Here is a 22,936-nt window from a genome sequence, read left to right on the forward strand (position 1 = left end):
TGCAAAAGTATAATGTAAATTGAAGTTCTGAACTGAAATGAAATGAAGCATGAATGTTTCATGGAGGATTGGTTCGCTTGTGTAGTTTTTTAATTGAATTTATTTTAGAAAAACACAGATTAGATTCGTGGTTGCTTACTTTGGTGACAGGGATTTATGTTTGAAAACTCTTGGTATTCCATAAAGTAAAAGAAAGTTCAATTTTTTTTACACGAATTTGAAAATTAAGAAAAGTGTGTAGTTTTAAATTTTGGAGCAAACGTCTTATGAGAATAGTATTTTATGCCATTTTAGCAAAATTTGAAATTACAGTTCTTTTGATCATTTTCCCATTCTCCATCTTTTCACATTTTTTTTCCTTCATCTTCATACATAGTATGGTGGTTGATAATGGTGATTCTATGAATAGTATGCAAGGTTATCAAATTCGAAAGTTTATGTAAACTCGACTCGTAAACTCGACTCGTAAACTCGACTCGTAAACTCGACTCGTAAACTCGACTCGTAAACTCGACTCGTAAACTCGACTCGTAAACTCGACTCGTAAACTCGACTCGTAAGAGTTTACTTCAGATGAAAAAAAAATTATATAAATAATATCTTAATTCAAATAAGTTTACAAAATTATATAACTCTAAATAAATAAAATTTATAGTTATATTATTCGTAAAAATAAATATTGTAAAACATAAATATATGAATTATTGTCATTAATTTTGATGCATTTCATTAAATATATAACTTTCAAGCTCGCATAATTGCTCTAAACTCGCGATTATTCTACCGGTTTCACATTCGATTCTATCGAAAGCTAAGCAAAAAGTTGTGATTAATGAATATTTATTCAAGGGCCATGTTTTTATTCATTAACCATATTCCAGTTTTAATTATTAATTTAATTTTTAATTTGTATAAACTTCAATTGTTTTTTGTTTCTTTAATTAAAATTCACCTTTATTCTGTCTCCATTTATGTATTTTCACTAGTTTTCAGTTCTCGGGATATTAAATATAGATAGAGGTGAGCAAATAGAACTGAACTGTAGTGTACTATTAAAATCTGTACTGAACTAAAAACTAATTTGCCTAAACTGAATTGAACTGTAAAATCAGTTCAGACAAACTGAACTGTTTTTTCTTTTATCAAACTCGACTGAACTGAATTATACTAAATTATACTAAACTACAATATAAACTGAACAACTACCTATACTAATTTTAAACTTAAGTGTACTATTTTTAAACTGAATAATATAACAATACATGTTTTTTTTAATTGAAATTTATTTTAATATTTATTTTATTTTATTCATAAGTGTCTTAAAAAATAACTTTTAATTATTTGATATTATTATTTTCTATTTTATTTATATTTATTTTATTATTATATGTGTACGAAAATTATTTTATTTTTTATTTATTTATTTTATTTTATTTTTTAATTTTTATTTATATTTATTTTGCATGAATATTATTTTACTTTTATATTTATTTTTTTAATTTTTTATTTATATATTTTTTTTATATGTGTATAATTTATTTTATCTTTTTATCTACTTATTTTATTTTAAAATAATTTTTTATTTATATTTATTTTGTTGCCTCATAAAATTGTTTTATTAATCAATTATTTATTATTTATATTTTATTATGTAAAAATTAAACTAATATTTATTAATTATTATAATACAGTGAAAGATGATAATGGAAAAGTTACTCTTAACAAATGTTTGTTAATTTTTTTTCATTTGATATTTCTATAATATTAATTATTTTTGCTATATTACTATTTTTTTTATGATATTTCATTATATAGTCATTTAATAAATTTAACGTTAAAAAATATATTTTAGTTTTAGTATGTAAAATAAAATCATTTAAAAATAATAATATTGATATTTATTTTAAAGTAAGTTGATTTTTAAAATAAATAGTTATTTTAGTGTGTGCGCTTACACACATTTTAATATCATTAAAAGTTTTTTTAACATATTTTTACATATTTAATAATATGTTAAAGAATATAATATATTTAAAGTATTATTTTTTTTTATACAATCTTTTTTCTTTTATGATTTCTTTTACTTAATCATTTAATAAAATTAAATTTAAAAAATACATTTTACTTTTATTACTTAAAATAATATTATTTAAAAAGTAATATATGTTTATTGATAAAAAATATAAAAATTTGTGATAAAAAAATTGTCTTAAAAAATTCATTATTAATTTTTTATGTGAACGATTTTTTTATTAATATTTTTTTATTAAATAACGTTTTCTTGACAAGACGGAACTAGAGAAGAAGAAAGAGTAGATACAGTTCTCACAGTTAACTGAACTGAAACTGTTATAAGTTCAGTTTTTAAAAACTAAACCATAAAATAGTATACTGAAACTTTTAGTAAAACTGGATCAGTTTTTTTAAGTATAATATAGTACAATTAACTATAATACAATACAGATCAGTTATTTTTGTTCAATCCTAAATATAGATGTATACAAGGATTAAAATGAAATAAGAACTAAATAAATTATTTAAAACGAGTTATATCTCCGAGATTTTGTTACAGATCCCATTGTTAAAATTTTATACAAATTTATTTTTTATTTTTAAAGAAATCACCAAATCCAGAGAGGTGAGTGAGTCAATTCAAGATGGAACAACGGTAAATTTTTTATTTTTATTTTTTCTAGATAGTAAAAATAATAGATACAGATAATATAATACGTGAATTTTATTGATGAAACCGTGATACGTAAAAAGAAGTGACACCATTAAATTATGATGTTTGAATTGTAATTCATGACCATAAAAACATAAATATTAGAGTGTGAATGTAATTTGGGAAATTTTCAGAAAATATAATATAATTTACACTATTATTTTAAGTACTGAGGCAAGTGAATTTTGTAAAAATGTAGACACTAAATAAGAAATTAAACTTGTATTTTAAGGTACTTACATCTTAAACTATTGGGCCGAAGGAGAGAATAAAATTGAAGGCCCATAAAAAAACCGAGCCTATATATGGGCCGATTAGCAGGTATAGTAGAACAAGTTTCTTTGTTGGACGATGAAAACAAACAGCTACGTTGTTGACTGAAGAGGGCGATCGAATCCCCATGAACAGAACCACGAAGACGAGTTCTGCTGAAAATTGAAGAATTGAAATCGGTTAGAAAATCGTTGAAGCGGGACCCAACGAAGCAGCGACAGATCCACGATCACGAAGAAACAACAAAAGATGGAGCCTTTGCTGCAATTCGCACCGATGCAGAGCTCCGTCGACGAGGGTTTCTGGCACCGATTGTCTTCCTTGAAGCTTAACAAGCTTGGCATTGACGATTCTCCAATTCACATATTCGGTTCATCTCTTTACTTTCATATTTACATGTCAACATAACTATTTTTGTCTTTGTTTCCACTTCTAAGATTGTGAAAGAATGCGCGTATTTTGTATTTTTCAGTTTCTTTTACAAATTCTAAATCTGCAATGTGACGTGAATCTTATTTGATGAGTTGTATACATTAGCTTCATTCATCTCAGAATGCTGTGTCTTGATCGCAGGCTTTTATGCACCTTGCTCTCACTCTCAAGTATCAAATCATTTAACTGTTTTATCCGAGTCTTTACCTTCTGAGTTGAGCGAGGCATCGTTAATTCCAGAACCGAGCCGCGGCAACCGGAACAGGTGCTCTGTTCCGGGGACACTTTACAATACTAATACTGTGGAGAGCTTCCATGCACTTGATAAGCAGGACCTGCTGAAGAAAGAAGCAGCAAAGGTAGACATAATATTCAATTCCGTTATTCATGTCGACAGTGCTAGAGAAGATAAATTGAATTGAATTTTTTTTATCTCAATTTTTTTAATCTCACTTGAGTTTGCCTTTTGCTGGTGTTAAATTAGATATGGGACGATATTCTAACTGGAAAAGCTGTGGAGGACTGTTCAGTACTTTCGAGATTCCTTGTTATTTCTTTTGCTGACCTGAAAAAGTGGACTTTCAACTATTGGTTTGCTTTCCCTGCTCTCATGCTTGATCCTCCAGCGACTGTGGTTAATCTGAAGCCAGCTTCTCAGTGGTTCAGCGCAGCCGAGGTACTCTGTGTTTCAGTATTCTCAACCCAAACCATTTGTTGGATTATAACGTTATCTTTGTTGATTTTAACATTCTTTGTTTTGTGGAATGCTAGGCTGAATCCCTCTCTGCAGCGTGTAACGAGTGGCGCAGCTCAAAATCAACAGCAGGTATAAATTTCGTAATTTTCTCAAAAAGCGCATGGAAGTAACCTAATTAATGTGTTCTGTCGTTTCTTTGTTAACTTGGTATGCTTTGCCTAATAGTAAAAAAATTTGGCAGATGTCCCATTCTTTTTAGTCACCATAGATCAACACTCATGCGCTACTGTTAGGCTTCTGAAGGACTGGGAAGCTTGTCAAGGCAATGGTAACAAGGTCTCGTACTTTAACACCAATTGTGATTATTAAAGGTGTAATTGAATTTTGGTTCTTCTAATTTGGACATCGTGCAACTTTAGACCCTCAATTTTGTTTTTGAGCTAATCAAGTCTATTATTTTTGAAGTTTAGAAAATTTGCTCTCCTTGTTGATTTTCTTCTATTTTAAAAACTCATACCGTTACTATTTATCCAAATATTTGGGGCGCTTATGAAGGTCTTTTATATGAAATGTTTTTAATAGTCTGGAAGTAAGAAATATGGTTGAACTTGTTAAAACTTATATGATTTTGTAAGATGAAAGATTATAGTTTGAAAATAAGTTTTATTTTTATATTTCTGGTGTAATTTAATTTGGTTGATAAGTCTGATTATAAGATGATTTAATTGATTTGATTTGTAATGATTTTAAGTAGAAAATGAGAATATGAAGATTTTAGGTAGAATAAAGTTGACTAGGGGACCAAATTTTCTTAGTTTTATAAATAGAGGGAGTGCATTAGCATGAAAATTGAGGAACCAAAATTGCATACAAGCCCAACTAGAAGGACCAAAGGGTAATGAAGACAGTTGAATGTAATCTTTGTAAAATTGCTTTTTGAATGTGAAACAGTAGATGTCCTTTGATGAAATTTACCAGATTCTATTGGCAGATCTTTTTTGGATTTTATGATCCATGTCATCTCCCAAAGAATCCTGGATGGCCTCTTCGCAACTTCTTAGCACTTATTTCTGTGAGGTGGAATCTCAACTCAATTCAATTTTTCTGCTACAGAGAGAACCGTGGTTTTGCAGATATGAAGTTGTCTCTTGTTGGTGAAGCATTGATAACGGTTCCACAAGGTAAAGTTTCATTGTGTATTGTGTAACCACTTATTGCTTATTGATATGACTTTGTATTTTTTTCATTTTATTTCTAACTTGGAAGGAGTAACTTTATAGGGTGGAAAGACACAGTGCCCAGTGCAGTTGGATGGGAACTTAATAAGGGGAGAAAAGCTTCTAGGTGTATAAACCTTGCACAGTCCATGGATCCAACCAGGTTATTGCCTGCATTTCTCTCCCTGATATCTCTTGCCCACCCTTCTACTTGTTTCTTCTTTCCATTCATAAAATGTCTTCTTATTTTCTCAATAAATCTATAGTTTTGTATTATTGTTTTTAATTTCTCTTTTCAGATTGGCCATATCTGCTGCAGATTTGAATTTAAAGCTTATGAGGTGGCGTGCTTTGCCATCTCTTGACTTGAATGCCTTATCTTCCATGAAGTGTCTTCTCCTTGGAGCTGGCACACTTGGATGCCAGGTCGCACGCATGCTTATGGTGAGTGTTGAGAAAATCATATTGTCATTCTTATCCTTCAATATGTGATAATGGAAGAAACGTTTTCTTGCAGGCATGGGGTGTTCGAAAAATTACTCTAGTTGACAATGGTAGGGTGGCTATGTCTAACCCATTGAGGCAGTCTCTTTATACTTTGGATAACTGTCTTAATGGTGGTGAATTTAAAGCTACTGCAGCAGTTGAAAGTCTCAAACGGATATTTCCAGCAGTGGTAAATTATTAATCCATAAGACTTCACTTGATGCTAAATTGGTAGATCTGATCATCGTATTTTTCACATAAACTACATGCATTTTGTCCATTTTCAGGAAGCAGAAGGTATTGTTATGGCTATACCAATGCCTGGACATCCCATACAAAGCCAGGAACACGATAGTGTGCTTGATGATTGTAAAAGGTTGCGTGATTTAATTGAGGCTCACGATTCAGTTTTTTTGTTAACCGATACAAGGGAAAGTCGATGGCTGCCAACACTTCTCTGTGCCAATACTAACAAGGTTGGATCAGTTTATTCTCATTAAGGGGATGGATTAACTAATTATATGACTTCTTAGCACTTGATTCACATTTCAAGATGAAGTATATATTGTGATTGTTATCCAATCTATTGTTTGATTTGGTATCCTTAACTAATATGCTTATGTATCTTTTTATTCATCAATTTGCAGATTACCATTACTGCTGCACTAGGGTTTGACAGTTTCTTGGTTATGCGCCATGGAGCTGGTCCTTTAAGTCAGGCCCACAAGTTGAATGCTGAAATTATTAATTCTTCATCGGTTGATATGCCAGTAAATGATGCAAATGGAAAGCATAGACTGGGCTGTTATTTCTGCAGTGATGTTGTTGCACCTACCGATGTAATTTTCGTGCTGCATTATGTATAATATTTGAACTAATGCATTATAACTAATTCATAATGGCTTTCTGCAGTCAACATCCAACCGTACATTGGACCAACAATGTACAGTGACCCGACCAGGGCTGGCTCCTATTGCTTCAGCCCTTGCAGTTGAACTTCTAATCGGGATTTTGCATCATCCTCAAGGGTAATTCGTCAAACATTTATTTTATGTACAGGAATTTTGAAGTATCACACTAGAGAGCCAAAGAGGAAATCCCATTTGTTGCTTTATTTATCCATCATGAAATTGAGATGTCAATTTTACCTTCACAGGATATTTGCAGTAGGTGACACTAACAACAGTGTCGATCGAGCTACTGAGCAACCTCTTGGTATTTTACCTCATCAGATTCGCGGCTCCCTTTCTCAATTTTCTCAAATGACCCTTATAGGTTACTCCTCCGCCAGCTGCACTGCCTGTAGTCATACAGTAAGTCTGGGTGCTAAATAGTATAGTTATTTGATAATGCTTCTTCTGCAATTAGTAGTGATCTGGATGTGTTGCCTATAACGTCTGGGCATGAAACTGTGCTTAACAAGATTTAGTGCTTAACTTAGTTTGCCTAAATTTTAGTTGTTAAAAATTAAAAGAATAATTATTTAGACCAAGGCGTTTTCTCAAATTTCTTCGAGCTTTATTTGTGGTTTAGCTTAAAACCATTAACATCAATCAGTGCTAAGTGGAAGAATATTTCTGTATACAGAGGAAAAAGTGGAATATGGAATTGGAAAAGGGAATTACACAAATTGAAGGTGGATTTGAGTTTGTATTTATCAAAAAGTATTAATTCCAATTATTGAATATATTTTTTGTGTAATTTAATTGACAAACTCTCAAATAAATAATCAATATGCTGGAATTTGGGGTGAAAAGTTACGCGGAGAACTGATTAGATTTATCTTTCCTAGTAGAGTAGTGGTGTGTGTCCTTCACTGGCATAGGTGCATGCATCATAGTTTAATGGATGTTCGTGAGGTATATTGTTGGCCTAGGTTGTTGAACATGGTTAGATATATTATTTTTATTTTATTTTATTTTTTTAGTTAATTTGTTGTTATTTCATATTTATATTTTAGATTTAATCATATTTTCTTTTATTATAAATAGAGTACACGTGTATATTCAAGAGAGATTAATTTTATACATAATTTTTGCTATTTTTAACAAACATCATCATCACCATTTTCTCTATCCATGAATTTTTAAATTGCATCCATTCAGGTTGTGTCAGAATATCGAAACCAAGGAATGGAGTTCATATTTCAAGCAATTAATCATCCTACTTACCTAGAGGATCTCACTGGGCTGACAGAGTTGATGAAATCAGCCACCACCTTGGATTGGGACACGGAGATAGACGAGGAGGATGAAGACTGCGTTGAAATTTAACGATCAGTCAGTTGTACATAAATTAATTAGTGCAATTTATATGATTTTTTTAGCTATGGTTTAGTACCATACTGGCATAACTTATCAAATGTACAAAACTGAATTCATGTAATAACTGTATATTCACTAATGTGAACAATTCAAGTTTATTATGAATTTACCAGTCGGTAATTTTTTAATACGTGCAAAAATTAAATCTGAGAAGGCAACATTTATGACTATCTTATTTTACAACACCATTATCACTGTATCTTAATCACCAGTTTCTTGCTGTAATGAAGGAGGCTAAACACCATCTTCAGATTTTTATTTCATTATTGGTTTACTTTTTCTTTATTAATCAAAGTTTATGCGACACTTATTAGGTAGGTCATACTCCCTTTTTAGTGACGCTTGCTTGTGTTTTGGTGGATTTTGTAATTAACCGTCTAATGATTTGGGTCGTGCTCATTTAGAAGCAATTCTTCAAGGCAAAGTTTTACGAAACATCGAGTACACCGAAAGTTTCAAACTAAATAATAGCTGTATACCAACTTTGTGAAAATGTTCTTTAATTTATTTATTTTACAACAGTTTACTTAATAATTTGTGATTGATTAATTTTAAATATACATATCAATAAAATAGTGACATGTAATCCATTATAAAAAAAATGTTAAAAAAATTGTCAATGATCAAAAAAATATACTTCTTTCCCTTTTAGTGCAATGCCATTTATTTCAAGATTCGGCTTGAGCATATAATGATATTTACAACCTTACAAGAGTCTTACCAATGAAAGATTGCCAACAATAATAGAATCCAATAAACCCAACTATAATTGTATTTATTTTCCTTGAAATTAAACATTACAGCAATAATTATTGGAAACGGGATTCCAAGAAACTAGGTATGTCTTTTGGGAGGACCAGGAAGAGGAGTGCCGTCTAAGAAATATTTGATCAAAGTTAGGGCTCTTGCGGGTTGATAACTTGGCACTTGATGCCCTGCTTCTCTCACCGTAGCTAATGTTAGGCCTCCCTTATATACTTCTGCAAATCCACCAACCTGTGTCACACCAAAGTTCTTGTGAAAATGCTTTCTTATGCTATAAATAGCATGATTAAAAATGTTAAAACCAGCTACACGCTTCATCATTATTCTTTCAATGCAACACCAATCTTTAGCTGTATTGCATTTGCACCGATTCAAAAGTTAGGGAAAACTAAGGTTTCTGTATTACCTCTCCATGGGAAAACCAAGGGTGCCAAACTTTTTCAACGGGAAGCTCCATCTTCTTAACCGAATACTTGGTTGAAGTAATAGGCACCCTTCCATCTGTGTCACCACTGTGTATCAACATGGATAATTACTTATTAGAAGATGAGTACTATTATTTTGAGGAATAATAATACGATGATACATTTTTATATTCATTTGATATATAGTATAAGAATAAAATAGTCATAAAAAAATAAACTTTCTGTATTTTTTTAAAAAAATGATAATTTGACACACATAAAATTTTTACATTTATTTAATATTATCTTTTTTTTACTTTTTACTCTTTTTTTTAAAAAAAATACAAAAATTCATTTCTTTATAATCATTTTACATTCATTACTCATTTTTTCAAGAAAAAAAAAAGAAGAAAATGTAAAAAAAATAGTGTCAAATGAACGTAAAAAATTTATATGATCAAAGTATCATTTTTCAATTTCAACGCTATTTTATCTTTTAATTTTTTTTTATAAATACAAAAGTTACTCTTTTTCTTAATGATCAAAATACTTCTTTAAAAGTGGTTGTGAACAGATTAATTAATTGCAAGTTTTAACAAATACTATGAGAAGGATGGATGAAGATTTTACCTGAAAATCCAAACCCTGAGGCCATTGTTGAGTAATTCATGTAAAATTGGAAGAACTGTTGAAGCACTATCTACCCACTTGGTAATGACTTCGCTGCAGGGTTCCCAGTCATATTTGAGATTGGTGACATTGGCATGGAGAGCCTTTTGAACATCTTTTCTATTAATATACGCATGCACATAATTCTCACTACATGGATCAGTGACAATCTGCAGAGCAAAACAAAAATGCAATCTTTCACAGTGAACTTCGTGCATCATGTTGGACCAGATATTCAACAAATAGAAAGAAAAAAAGATTGAAATTTGAAGCTTACAGAATATCTTTTTGGCCGGGATGTGAGTTTTGTATTATTGCAGAGTGGAGCATAAATATTATATAAGTCGATATATCCAATGTTATTATCAACTTCTGTTTCTGCTGCATCGCACTGACTTTTCCCAATCTTTGATGAGGACTCACAAGATTTACTGATATAAGCTGCTTCATCTGAAATGATTGCATGGCTAGAAAGATAATCGTACATTCCTGGCGAATCAGTTTCTTCGTTGATCACTGCATTCCCAATCTGTACAATGTGAAAGAAAGACACGAATAGTCCCGTGTGTTAGGTTTAAAAGTCCCACATCGATTAAAAATAAGATCAAATTATAATATTATAATATATAAGTGAAGGTCAAATTATAATATTATAATATATAAGTGAAGTGCAAACTTTAAAATTAAGGTCAAATTATAATATTATAATATGTATGTGAAGTGGAGACCTTACTCGACTTGAATTAAATTTAAAATTATTTTTTAACATGATATCTTAATCCTTTCATTAGTTTAATTATATATTATTTAAAAAACAAGACCTAAAAGAATTTAAATACTCTTTATACTTTCTAGCCTCTTAAAAGACCTTTTAAGCACAAAATCTTAGGTTTTTATGAAATTGTAGATATTTCATTCTTCAACCAATGCTAGCTATGGTGCCAAAATGAATCAAATAATGACCAATCCACACTACTGCACCACCCATACATAGTCAGGCCTTAAGGGACCACTAATCATATCTACTTCTTAGCCCACTAAGAATAAAAGAATCACATCATTAGTGACACAACATTATCTCAACAAATTATACAACTCTATCCTCTCATACCAAGGACTACAACTCCATTATTTCAATTTAATAAGCCAATCACGGCTCATAAACTTGGGCCCACCCTAGGAAAAGTGGGTTGGTCCAGACCCAAATTCTCTTTTAAACCCAATCCCAAACCTCTCTTATTCAAGTCCAAATTCTCTACTAAATCTTTTCTTTGATGTCATTTTTTATGTTGAGTATATACAAAAAAAATTAATGTTGATATATTTTAATTCTTTTTAATATATTTTAAAACATAAAAGTAACAAGAATTAAAAAAAAAATATTTAACAAGAATAGGCTTCTTCCCCCTCATGAAAAGTAACAATAATTTAGGAAAAGCCTATTCATCAAAACCATGACTAATATATAGGAGCCATCAATTATATTGTAGACCTAATTAACACATAGGTCAATAACAACTATTTGAATTTGAAAAACAGCAAAAAAAAAGAGGAGAATAATGCATATACCAAGATTCCTTTGAAGTTGATGATTGCTTTATTTGCCTTTTTGTTATGATGGAGAATGGTGTATGCAAGTTGAGGCACATAATGCCCAGCATAGCTCTCTCCAGCAATGAAGAAATCTCTGTTTTTATACTCAGGAAATCTCTCCAACCAATTCACCAAGAATAAATAATTATCTGCAGCTGTTTTCTTATCTCCATTCAAAGCATAATCTGCTGATTTGTTTGAGTATGAAAACCCTACTCCAGCAGGTGATTCCAGGAACAGAACATTGGCAACTTCAAAATCCAATCATGCCACAAGTCAGATAAACTATCATTTTATTTTACAGTATATGAAAAAAAAAGAAAAAAAAAGAGAATTTTTTGTTTTGGTATACCTCTGTTCCATGAAAATGCATTTGTGTGCAGTGTTTTTCCATCACTGTTTACTCTAAAGGGTCCAAGTTCTTGCATTGCTCCATAGGCAAGAGAAGAACATCCCGGGCCTGAAAAGTTAAATCACAAATAATTAAACCATAATAATAAGCAATTAGGTTAATTTCTTTTCTTATTAGCATGTTTGTTGTATACACTATTAAGAATTAAAGTATAAATTAAAAATCTCACATGGATTAAAAAAATTGAGTGTTTTACTGTGTCGATGAAAAGATATATCCGATTGAAAAACAAATTTCGATATAATAAGTTTTAACATATTTTCTGACTTTAGATTTTAACATATTGGTCTGACTTTTGATTTGTAAAATAAGATTTATTTATTTATTTTAAATTAGTTTTTTTTGGTTTCTAACCTTTACAAACATTAAATTTTAAAATTTTAAAATTTTATATTAAAAATATTTCAAATATTTTGTATAGACAATTTATATAATTAAATGCTATATAAAAAAACACATAAATATAAACCAAAAAGTGGTGGAAGTTATTTTTATCAAGTAACTCGTATTCATAATGTGTCGTGATAAAAAGTTATAGCATACACAAAAAGCATGGTGTTACCCCACCAGCTAAACAAGCACATGATTCGCAACTTGACAAAACATCAGTGAACCATATATATATATATATATATATATATATATATATATATATATATATATATATATATATATATATATATATATATATAATAATTTAATTTGAATGGACTATCGTGTTGAAAAAAATTGGTATTTTACTTCTAAGTGAAAAATGGCCATTTTAAATTTCATATCAAAAAAATAAATAAATATTTATGTTGCATAAAAATAACAAAAAATAAAAAAAATGATTGGTAGAGCATCTTTTTAAAATGGTTACAATAAATGAAAAATCGTCTAGATGCTTGAATTATGGGATTTGAACAGCTTCATTGATCACAAGTGAGAAGTATGAATGAACCATTTGTTCTGATATAATTAGTGAATAGAATAACTATTATGACAGCTCAGGTCTCTCTCTTTCCACCAACAACAGTTCATTAACAATAATTTTTAGACAGCTCATTAATTTAAACACTCCAATTACTTAATTAATGCTTATATAACAATTCATCTAATTATCAATTGACCATGAATCTCGTTTGAAAGACATAAATAACTGGATTTAGAATGATGTTTTCTTCAACGAGTTCACGTGATTCATGTAGCTAGGCTGAAAGTAACTTCTAAATTGTTAGAAATTTCTAAAGATAAAGTGAATATTTATAGTTTATAACATATAAGTGAGTGAAAATATTATTTTAAAAATCGATTTTACAGTATTAAGTTAAGTTTAGAGATTCTATCTTAACGATATTTAATGTTTGTTGAACACGTTGTTTCGGTCGATGACCAAGTTTCAGTGAAAAAATCACATTGAAAATTATGTGTGGTTACAATGTTCATGTAGGGTTGGTGGCACATTTGGAGCCATTGCTATAGTTCATCTTAATTGACGGATTTACATCACTTTCATCGCAATGGAGCAATGAATTTAGCAAGCAGCTCAGACCAGATTCTTGTGAATTTTGTTTGGCATTTTTTGTTTGAATGTGAGTGATGTGTCCCTTAAAATAGCAAGAATTGGAGGCAGAAAAACATTTCCATGTGCATGAATGTGGACACAATGGCTCACACACACTTAGACTAAAGCGTGTAACTTGCAAAACGTTCAAACTGATAAACTACAAAATTAACAGAGCTTTCATGTTTGAGTGCATAGCACAACACCTTTCATTGTTGAAAACTGCTGAACTTTTAACAAAATCTTCATGTTGTAGTATCGAAAAACAACGTAAGAATAACAAAGAATTAGATCTAAGGTTGTTGTTGGTTACCTCCATTGAGCCAAAGAAGAAGAGGGAGTGTGTGTTTAGAACGTTGAGCTTCGACAAAGTAATAGTAGAAGGCACGACCAGCAACTTTGTCGACAGTCACATAGCCTCCATACTGAGAAAAACTCACTTGGGGTTGCCCTGGGAGTCTTCCAATTCTGTCTTTTTCTTTGAGACCCTTTTGAGAATCGACAATGCCGTCCAGAACAACCTCTTCAACCTCAAACTCAGTCCTCTCAGTTTGTGAAATTCCTTTGAAAAACATGGACTTTTGCAGTTTGTTAAGAGTTTGAAGTTGCTTATTTGCAGAGGTTTTAGGCACAAAGAATGAAAGAGTGAGAAGGGATAGAAGAAGGACACAACAAGTTCTTGCTTTGCCCATTGTGTCTTTCTGTGGAGAATCACTCAGAAGAGTGGCAAATATATATAGGAAATCTGAGAATGGTATGGGCTTATAATAAGCCAAAAAGTGGCTAGCTGTTTTGTGCCACCATCACTATAATATATATATATATATATATATATATATATATATATATATATATATTGTACAAAGAAGAATAACTGCTTTAGATTTTTGAAGTTGTAAAGCAACAATCAAAACAGGGTTGAAGGGTAAGATTGAGCAACCCAAAATTGATATGATAAGCATGTGGGCCAAACTGAACCTTACCTTCTGCTTAGCCACCAATTGTGTAAGGGCACATGACAGTAGATCTTTGCAGGACATTTTTATTTCATTTAAGTTTAATTTATTTATAAGATTACCCGATATTTTAACAACTTTTTTTTAACAATTTTTTGATAATGGATGATGTGTTACTATTTTATTGATCTGTATATTTGAAATGGACTAATCACAAGCTATCAGATAGATTCTTGTAAAAAAATTGTCAAAAAAAATTGTTAAAAAATATTTTTCTTGATAAAATTAGTTTATAAGATAAAATTTGTACTAATTTTTATATTTTAAACTAATCTTATCATTAATGGATGTGAGACTTTCAACACAATAAAATTTAGATATAAAAGTTTATTAAAAAATTTATATTTATTAAAAATAAGACAAATTTATATTATACAAATAAATGTAATTTTTATTTTATCAATTATGTTTCGATTTATGGGATTGAGGGTTTGTTTCCTTATCCGAATAATCTTATACTCCAAATTTGATTGCAGTCCTCACTCAAGTCAATGATTTTGCTCAATAATTTTGTACTAAGACATGTTATGAAAACAAACCAAGTTCACTACCTCAATGTCAAACCTATTTTGTAATAAACTTATAGTTAGGTGTAACTCATTAATTACCAATCAATGACTTTTATTATTTTTATTAATTATCAATTAATAATTTTTATTATTTTTATTAATTATCAATTAATAATTTTTTATTATTTTTATTAATTATCAATTAATGATTTTTATTATTTTTATTAATTATCAATTAATGATTTTTATTGTTTTATTAATTACTCATTAATGATTTTTATTAATTATCAATTAATGATTTTATTGTTTAAGTTAATCATTAATCAATTAATGTTCTTGATCGGTCGATCATTTACTCATCGGACACTCGTAATTTTATAAAATTGAATTAAACCTATAATTTACTAAATATATAACAATACCTAAATTATCCTGCATAAATATTTTACTAAAGAAAATTAACTTTGAACAGTGCAAGATTATTTTTTTTATTAGTATTTATTGCTTTGGTATGGCTCCTAAAGCTAAAGGTGGGTTAATTTGGTTAGGAGAAGAATTGGGTTAGTGCAAGAGAATGTGAAAAAGGAAAGAAAAGTGAAAAAAGGAAGAATCCATGTAGGAAGAGATTAAAATGTGTTAACTCTTTTCTTTTCTTGTATCTAATGATAGCTATTCAATTTTGGAATCACTTTATTTATTGAATTTAGGGTTAGGATAATAATTGTGCCCGTATGTTGACTTTTTTAAGGGTATCATTTCAATGAGTCTGCTTTTTTAATACTGATTTGCTTGAAATGATCTGTGTAAATTATGAAAATGGCGAATGGAAAAGACAGATAAAGATGGTAGAAGGAGGAAGAAAGATTCACAAATTATGCACATGCCAAGTTTTCACATTAAAAAAATGTCGAGATCAAAAAGAGTAATTCCAAATACACAAAATGGTCAATATTTAAGCTTGTCAATGATGATGCACATGGATGAATTTCTTTACTTCAATTTAGCATGACAGCCAAATTTTACATCCAAATGTTTGAACTCAATTGTTGTGTTTCTCACAAAACTAAAAATTCTACCAAATTTCTTCAAAACAAAAATTCAATCTAATGGAGATAAATTATGATTTATTACATAAAAACAAAAATTTATGACGAATCTCGCGGTTTGAAGCTTTCTCAATTTTGGTTTCTCATAAGTTAGATTTTCATGATGTGATGAAGTTCGGAGTTTGTGACTTTTTCGATTTTTGTTTCTCACATGGATTTCTGCGATTTGGTCTAGCTTTTTGATTTGTAGGCTTCTTAGACAGTAAGGTGATGGGTGACTCGTGGTTGATTTGGAGATGGTCTAACTTAATGGCTTTCGTGGTAGTTGTTAGATTTCGTTGGTAGATTTAATGAACGAACTAATACAATGGTGGATATGGAGGTGCAACGAGGTTGATGGAGATGGAGGTTCACAAAGTGATGGAGAAGATCTCGCGATTTAGGGTTCGTTCTCACTGTGGCGCAATATTCTTCACAATGTTTGTGTGCTACATGTTTTTTATGATGAAGGAGGTTGAAGGAGAACAATGGCGAAGGTTTAATGAGTCGATGGTCTATTGGTGATGATGGAAGATTTTGTGATGGTGATTTTGCGATTCACGGTGACTGTGATTTGGGGTTCAAGAAAGATAAAGGATAAAACCATGAAAGTTAGGGTTTCTGAGATTTAAGACGATAAAGTGGACAACCAAGTCAGATGAAATAGATAAGGTTATTCACATATTAATGACTTTGACAATGTATCAATAACAATTTAGACACTATCAGGAAAAAAAAATTGAACAAAAATTAAATACATTTTGAATGAAGTTAAAGACCACCATAAACAAAACTGACAAAAATAGAGACCAAAATAAATATTAAACCTATATTATAATAGACATGACATAATAACACATGGAGATCTATATTTCTTGAATTTAAAAAAAAGTGTTTTTAATATAATATTTTATTATATTATCTATTTATTTATTATTGCTCAATCACATCAACGATTGTATCTTACCTTCTTTTGTTTTATTTTCTTCTCACCATTCACTTTGTCGTGCATAATTATACAAATGCACAAATTAATGCATTTTTTTATTGTATTTAAACTCATTAGATAGTTTCTTTTTCAACACTGATTCTTCAAAAATTTGCTGGATAAGGTAATCCAGCTTCAACCTGCATTTTTCAGAATTTCATGTCTTTGTTTGGACTAAAAAACGCTTTCAAATAGAAAAAGGCAACAAACTATAAAAGTCCTTTACTAATTAAGTGGGATTCGTATCTAATAAATCACTCTTAAAATTTAATCCTAAATTGCTTCGGACAAAAGTTTAACACTGCATTCATATTTTGTGTCCGTTAATTTCAAGCTTGTAGTAGGCTTGAAGAAAAGAATGGTTCAAATTAATTATGAGCAATCACTATCAATGGGACACTTTTTTGTGTTCTTTACATTGTTTTGTTTATTTAGAAATATTCCATCACAATAATACACCTAACCAAGATTTATTTATGAGATAAAGACATAACATTCTTTACTAAAAACGAGAGACCATTAGTGATTGAATGTACTTCATAATTTAGCTTGTGTAGTTTTCTTCTACTTAATGATAGAGTAGTAATTAAATTATGACCCACATGTATAATAAGTCCAATAAATCACAAACTCCATTAGGATTTAAGGGGGGAAAAGTGTGATATCATTTATGTTGGAGATTAGGTTTGAGTGAGAGATAAATAAAATGTAAAAAAAATCATAAATTTATTGTTTTATTACTTTTAGTACAAAAAATTGTGTTATTGTTTCTATTTAAGAGGTGAATTCTTAAAAAGATGTTAACTTTAAAAAATAATGTTAGCGATGAAAATATCAAACCATAAAATTAAATTTTTAAATCTAGTTTAAGGGGGGAAACAAGGTTTATATATAATTTACTTTACTATGTTTTTTCTTTTAAGAATATTAGTCTTTATAACATTTCATCTCACATTTAATATGATAATATGAATCTACCTTTGGTGGCATGTTATAAAATCATTTTAAAGTGATTTTATAAAGGTTATATTTGTGCAAAAGATGAAAGATCTTGTTGCCCAAGAGTCAAAAAATGGTTGATACCTGGGAGAGTTTGACTAGAAAATATGAATAAAAAGTTATGTATGATACTGTCCATGTATTTGATGAGATTGAATTTTAGACTATTTAGTTGAAGAATCTTTATTCTTCTTTAGATTCTCATGTGGAACAAAATTCAAGTTTGCTAAAATAGTAAATCAATTGAACAATTAGTCAATGGGAAGGATAGTCAAGTTGACTTTTTTTTGCACCTACAAATTCTTTGGTGGTCAAATCTGAAGTATATGGGAGAGAGGCAGACAGAAATTTTTTTATAAGAATCCTTATTCCAAAACAAACTGATAAACAAAGAAAAAAAAAAGTGATAACGAGAGTTCCGATGTTCTATCTACTGTTTATTCTGATTCTCATCCACTATCCCTCAAACTAACACCAGTAACACACATGCACATTCTTTCCCAAACCATTTTGGTAGCACAAATCCTGAATCTTCCAAGGAAACATTCTATAATAGAATTCAAGTTATGCCATGTACATAGTTACAACACACAATCCATTCATCTTCATCCAAACAAAATCCCGGGCAAAACAATACATTAATCAGTCAATTTGTCTGATTTCTTCACAGATTTTAATAATTTCAATCACCTCTACAAACTAGCTAACTTCATTGCTCTAATTTATGAGAATAAAATGGTATTGCAAACAACAAACACATTGGTGGTGGTAACTTATCCAACTAAGACAGATGACAAGGGCGACCATAAATGACCACGATGCACATCAAAGTAAGTCAGCGCTATAAAACATCAGCTGTTAATTGGTATGTGGGTATAGTGTCTATCTCTGTGTCATTTATCTTTTTACAAACATATATAAAGTGAGAGTCTGGATCTTCCAGAACGAAATCTGCTGGAAGCAATCCCTTTTCTGAAAGAGGGATGGGCTCCAAGAATGATTTTCTCGATGGTGTACTACTTTCGGGCTTTTGAAATCCAGGTCTTGCTGCAAGGAATTAGAGACCATATGCATGAGAAGAACACTGAATTACAGATCCACAACAAGAAATTATAATTCTTACTGTATCTTTATATAAATTCACGAGAGCATAACCTTTTGCAAAAGAATCACCGTAATCTCAAATAAGAAATGAACTTGTGTAACAAGTTGATTGTACTATTTAAAAATCATTTAATTTTCAAATTACATTCAGCAACTGGATGAAAAATTGCTATAATTTTAATATATCATCGATTTCGTTAATTCTTTCCATGTTCAATACTATTCATCCATAAACTGCTCTTGGACTGATGATATTGCTAAATGTCACTCCTACTAACCGAGTAATGCAATCTTAATTAGTTTTTTGGCCAACAAGCCTACAAGCATAGTATCAGCTCTCCCTCGAGCATTGAAGATCTGACATTTTAGAAGACAAAGATCTTCAATCTTGCTAAAATATTTAATCATCACATAGCTTTGTTGATTATCCAAATAAGAATAAAATCAAAATAAATCTTTTTCTAAACCTCTTTTGGCCCACATTATCCAATGCCAAGAACAAAATTAAGTGTAAAGGGCCAACTTATCCACATTTAGTGGTGAATAAAACGATATTTTCTAGCTCAAGAAAAGAGGAAAAGGAATAAACTTACGGATATTATACAACATAATTTTCCAATTGAACACGGGTCTGCTTAGATGAGGCATCCTTACTGTTGGATCGCCATACGTGATCTGAAACAAGCGACTATTCAAAAATTAGCTATACTTATCCATGTAAACCAATATTTTAGCCTATATAATACAAACAAACGATAAATTACTTTAATAAAATTTATAATAAATATTTTTTAATACATTGCAATATTATCATTTAAGTTCATAAAAATAATAATTATTGAACTTATAAGTTTCAAATTAACTTACGGTAAATAATTCACACTATGATCTGGATAATTTTAAACTAAGCAAAATTTGTTTAAAAAGTTTAAATTCAATTCAAGAAGTTAAGTAAAACTCTTAGAAGCGTTTTAGTCGTAAAAAAGGTTCCTATAAACTTTTTCCGTTGAGTATGACCTCCTGAAAACACTTTCATTAAAGACAGACACCTATTCTAATTTATATAAATAGAAGATAATATTACCAAAATATAAGTCCCTCCAGGTTTTAGAAGTCTGTAAAGAAAAAAATAGGCATAATCAGTGAGAATTTTGACAAGAAGATGATCTGTTAAAAGCTTCTGTTCAAATCTCAAGATATTTATTCTCATTAAAGTCTATACAACCTACACACTTCTGCAAGCATCTGAGAAGCACTAATTGGAGCATCAGTACCACACTGAAGTACATACAAGCAAAAACGATGATTAGGACACGCAGAGAAATATAAATATATATATATATATATATATATATATATGTATATAATTTATTTATTTATAAATAAATTATGAGAACTATCAGTGAAGCAACATACCATCAATGAATCGAGAGTTCCTAGATCAACCATCAACGAAGCAATGGTGAAAACGTAATAACGAGACCAAAGCAGCATCAGTATAAGAATTAGGAAACATGTATACATTGTAGATTTCATTAATTTAGACAAAATTTGCATTGAATGGAATTATGATACCTTTATCAATAACACCGTCAAAAGATTCATCTGGAAAAAGGCTCATATCCCTGACATCCATCTGCAAGTCTATTGAGGTTCATGGAGGAAGCATACGTAAGGAGTTTAGGGCTTTTGAAGTTAGTTAAAAGGTAACAAACTATACAAATAAACAAAACAATGTCATCAATTAGATACATTTTAGCTGAGGTATGTACTCATATTTTCTTCTCATCATCTCAATCGCAACTGATGAAATATCAATATTTGTGATGTGCTCATAACCATCTTTGACCATATCCTCGGACATAACTGTAAAATATGACAGTATCCTTCTCCTTGTAAGTTTCTCCGAAAAATATGAATTCAATAGTTCACATATGATAATTTCATTCAAGCAAGATGGCATGGCATATGATAAGATACCGAGATAAGCCTATGAATAGCTCACAGTGAATTAATCAATAACTTGTTTCTAGCAATGTTTAAATCCCGGACAGTGGTGGTGTCTCAAGAATGGTCCCAAAATCTATAGCATGATAGCCATTGTTGTGAATTTCTTTCATGGTTTACATCTTTTTTATGGGCAAATAGTTTGCACTCTGTATACTACATATAAATAAATTCTTACAAAGAAAAAAAAAATCAAAGTTAATGACTTTCATAATTTAAAATAAAGTGCCATGGGTGCCTTAAACAAAAATACAAGTAAAATACTATAAAAAAAAATCAGATACAAATTTCCTAGGCTAGATTCATCAATCATCTTCAAAACTCAATTGGTCTTCTTTTATCGTTTTCACTAATTCTATAGCTTTTGATTCCCATTTTTAAATTTAAAATCCAAAAAATAGCCCCAAACAAAGGCCTCGGAGGAGGGCTTTTAGGAACCAGTACATACAGCCGCTATTGGTTTACTGTGGCTGCTACAGTTAGCCATTCCACCAAAGCGGGCAGGGGCCGCCCCGCCGCTATAGCGCACTATTTCATACCTAAGTTTCGAAAATAATGGAAATACAGCTCCGGTTCAAAACAGAGAGAGCTACGAACAAACTTAAATACGTATACGAGTAACAGAGAAAGAGAACTCCATCTTTTGCACTGATGAGAATGAAAACTAAACCAACCATCGCTATCCTCATTGCTGCAGTACAATTGCCTAAACTATGCTGCAACTCCCACACTGTAAAATCTCCTCTTTTTTCAGGGCAGTTATTTTCTTCCATAAATAATCTAACCAAAGCATCAAGCAATGACTTTTATTACACAACAGCAACACATTTACAGCATGCAAAGCAGCTTAATCCATCAAAGCTGCACATATTATGTGAACCACTACTTAAACTATACAAACTATACCGCAGCTTTCATTTCCAACCAAAGGCATTTCGAGTTTACTAACAAGATTCATCGTCCAAACTAATTGCCAAGGAATCCCTATTTATCCTCTCGTCCATCAGATGATCGTATCACTATCAAACTTCCAGAGCCTTGGCAATCAATGGCACAAACATGAGCTAAAAAAAATTATAATCCATCAATCGGCAGCAGCTCTCTTCAAAAGTTTCTTGAGAATGAAATTTTCTTCTCCGTTTAGAGAAACAGGAAATAAACAGAAGGATGTGCTATTTTAATTAACAAAATAAGATCCAGCGTTTGCAAGAGAAAAACCCTAAAGTAGAAGCATAGTTGGTGAAGTTACAGCAGAGAAGGAAAGAGGAATCGAAATGGAATGATTGTATTGAGCTGTGTTGGAGTGAGAACAAAGTGAAGAAAGAGAAAGGAGAAAGCTTTACCAGCATTGCCGCAACCAACCATGAGAATCCTTGAAGAAAGAGGGATGAAATTGCGCACGAACGGTCTGAGAGCAGAATAACGCTGGTACCAATCGAAGGAACCACCCTCTTGGATGTAGCGCGCGTCCCAATACAGCGCGTCGCCGTAGTTGTAGGTGTTGCAGCTAGACACATCCCTATACATCTTCCAATCTTATCTTTCTGCAGTTCGAACAGTGAGCGCGTGTGAGTGAGTGACTGAGAAATCGGTTATAGTGGTTGGTTGGTGCGTGAGACTGTGTGGTGGGAATGGAACACGGCGGCGACAAAACCAGATTTTCTTCTTTTTATTTTTTTTTATTT

At 30.7% G+C, this 22,936-nt stretch overlaps 3 protein-coding genes across 3 annotated transcripts; 1 reads left to right on the forward strand and 2 right to left on the reverse strand.

Annotated features, from left to right (window-relative positions):
- The first annotated feature begins 3,070 nt into the window (after positions 1-3,070).
- LOC124828036 (ubiquitin-like modifier-activating enzyme atg7) lies at positions 3,071-8,282 on the forward strand. Its single transcript, XM_047301240.2, has 14 exons — positions 3,071-3,368; positions 3,572-3,789; positions 3,915-4,106; positions 4,202-4,256; positions 4,369-4,463; positions 5,119-5,308; positions 5,408-5,507; positions 5,644-5,788; positions 5,862-6,020; positions 6,118-6,306; positions 6,478-6,669; positions 6,743-6,858; positions 6,987-7,143; positions 7,936-8,282. Exons 1-14 carry the CDS (start codon positions 3,248-3,250, stop codon positions 8,101-8,103), a joined length of 2,097 nt encoding a protein of 698 aa, XP_047157196.1. The 5' UTR covers positions 3,071-3,247; the 3' UTR covers positions 8,104-8,282.
- A 603-nt stretch (positions 8,283-8,885) lies between these two features.
- Positions 8,886-14,304, reverse strand: LOC124828037 (serine carboxypeptidase-like 40). Its single transcript, XM_047301241.2, has 7 exons — positions 13,857-14,304; positions 11,938-12,045; positions 11,562-11,836; positions 10,270-10,521; positions 9,954-10,162; positions 9,326-9,431; positions 8,886-9,150 (listed from the first exon to the last, which is right to left on the reverse strand). The coding sequence occupies exons 1-7, from the start codon at positions 14,233-14,235 to the stop codon at positions 8,989-8,991; spliced, it is 1,491 nt and encodes a 496-aa protein (XP_047157197.1). The 5' UTR covers positions 14,236-14,304; the 3' UTR covers positions 8,886-8,988.
- A 4,414-nt stretch (positions 14,305-18,718) lies between these two features.
- LOC124828038 (uncharacterized) lies at positions 18,719-22,936 on the reverse strand. Its single transcript, XM_047301242.2, is given in 9 exon segments — positions 18,719-19,017; positions 19,020-19,187; positions 19,838-19,919; positions 20,329-20,359; positions 20,470-20,522; positions 20,661-20,680; positions 20,820-20,888; positions 20,997-21,110; positions 22,595-22,936. Coding segments are annotated over 9 exon segments (747 nt in total). The 5' UTR covers positions 22,779-22,936; the 3' UTR covers positions 18,719-18,991.

The sequence above is a fragment of the Vigna umbellata genome, chromosome 9 (assembly GCF_029865625.1).
Source record: "Vigna umbellata cultivar VRB3 chromosome 9, Vumbellata_1.0, whole genome shotgun sequence".
Lineage (NCBI taxonomy): Eukaryota > Viridiplantae > Streptophyta > Magnoliopsida > Fabales > Fabaceae > Vigna > Vigna umbellata.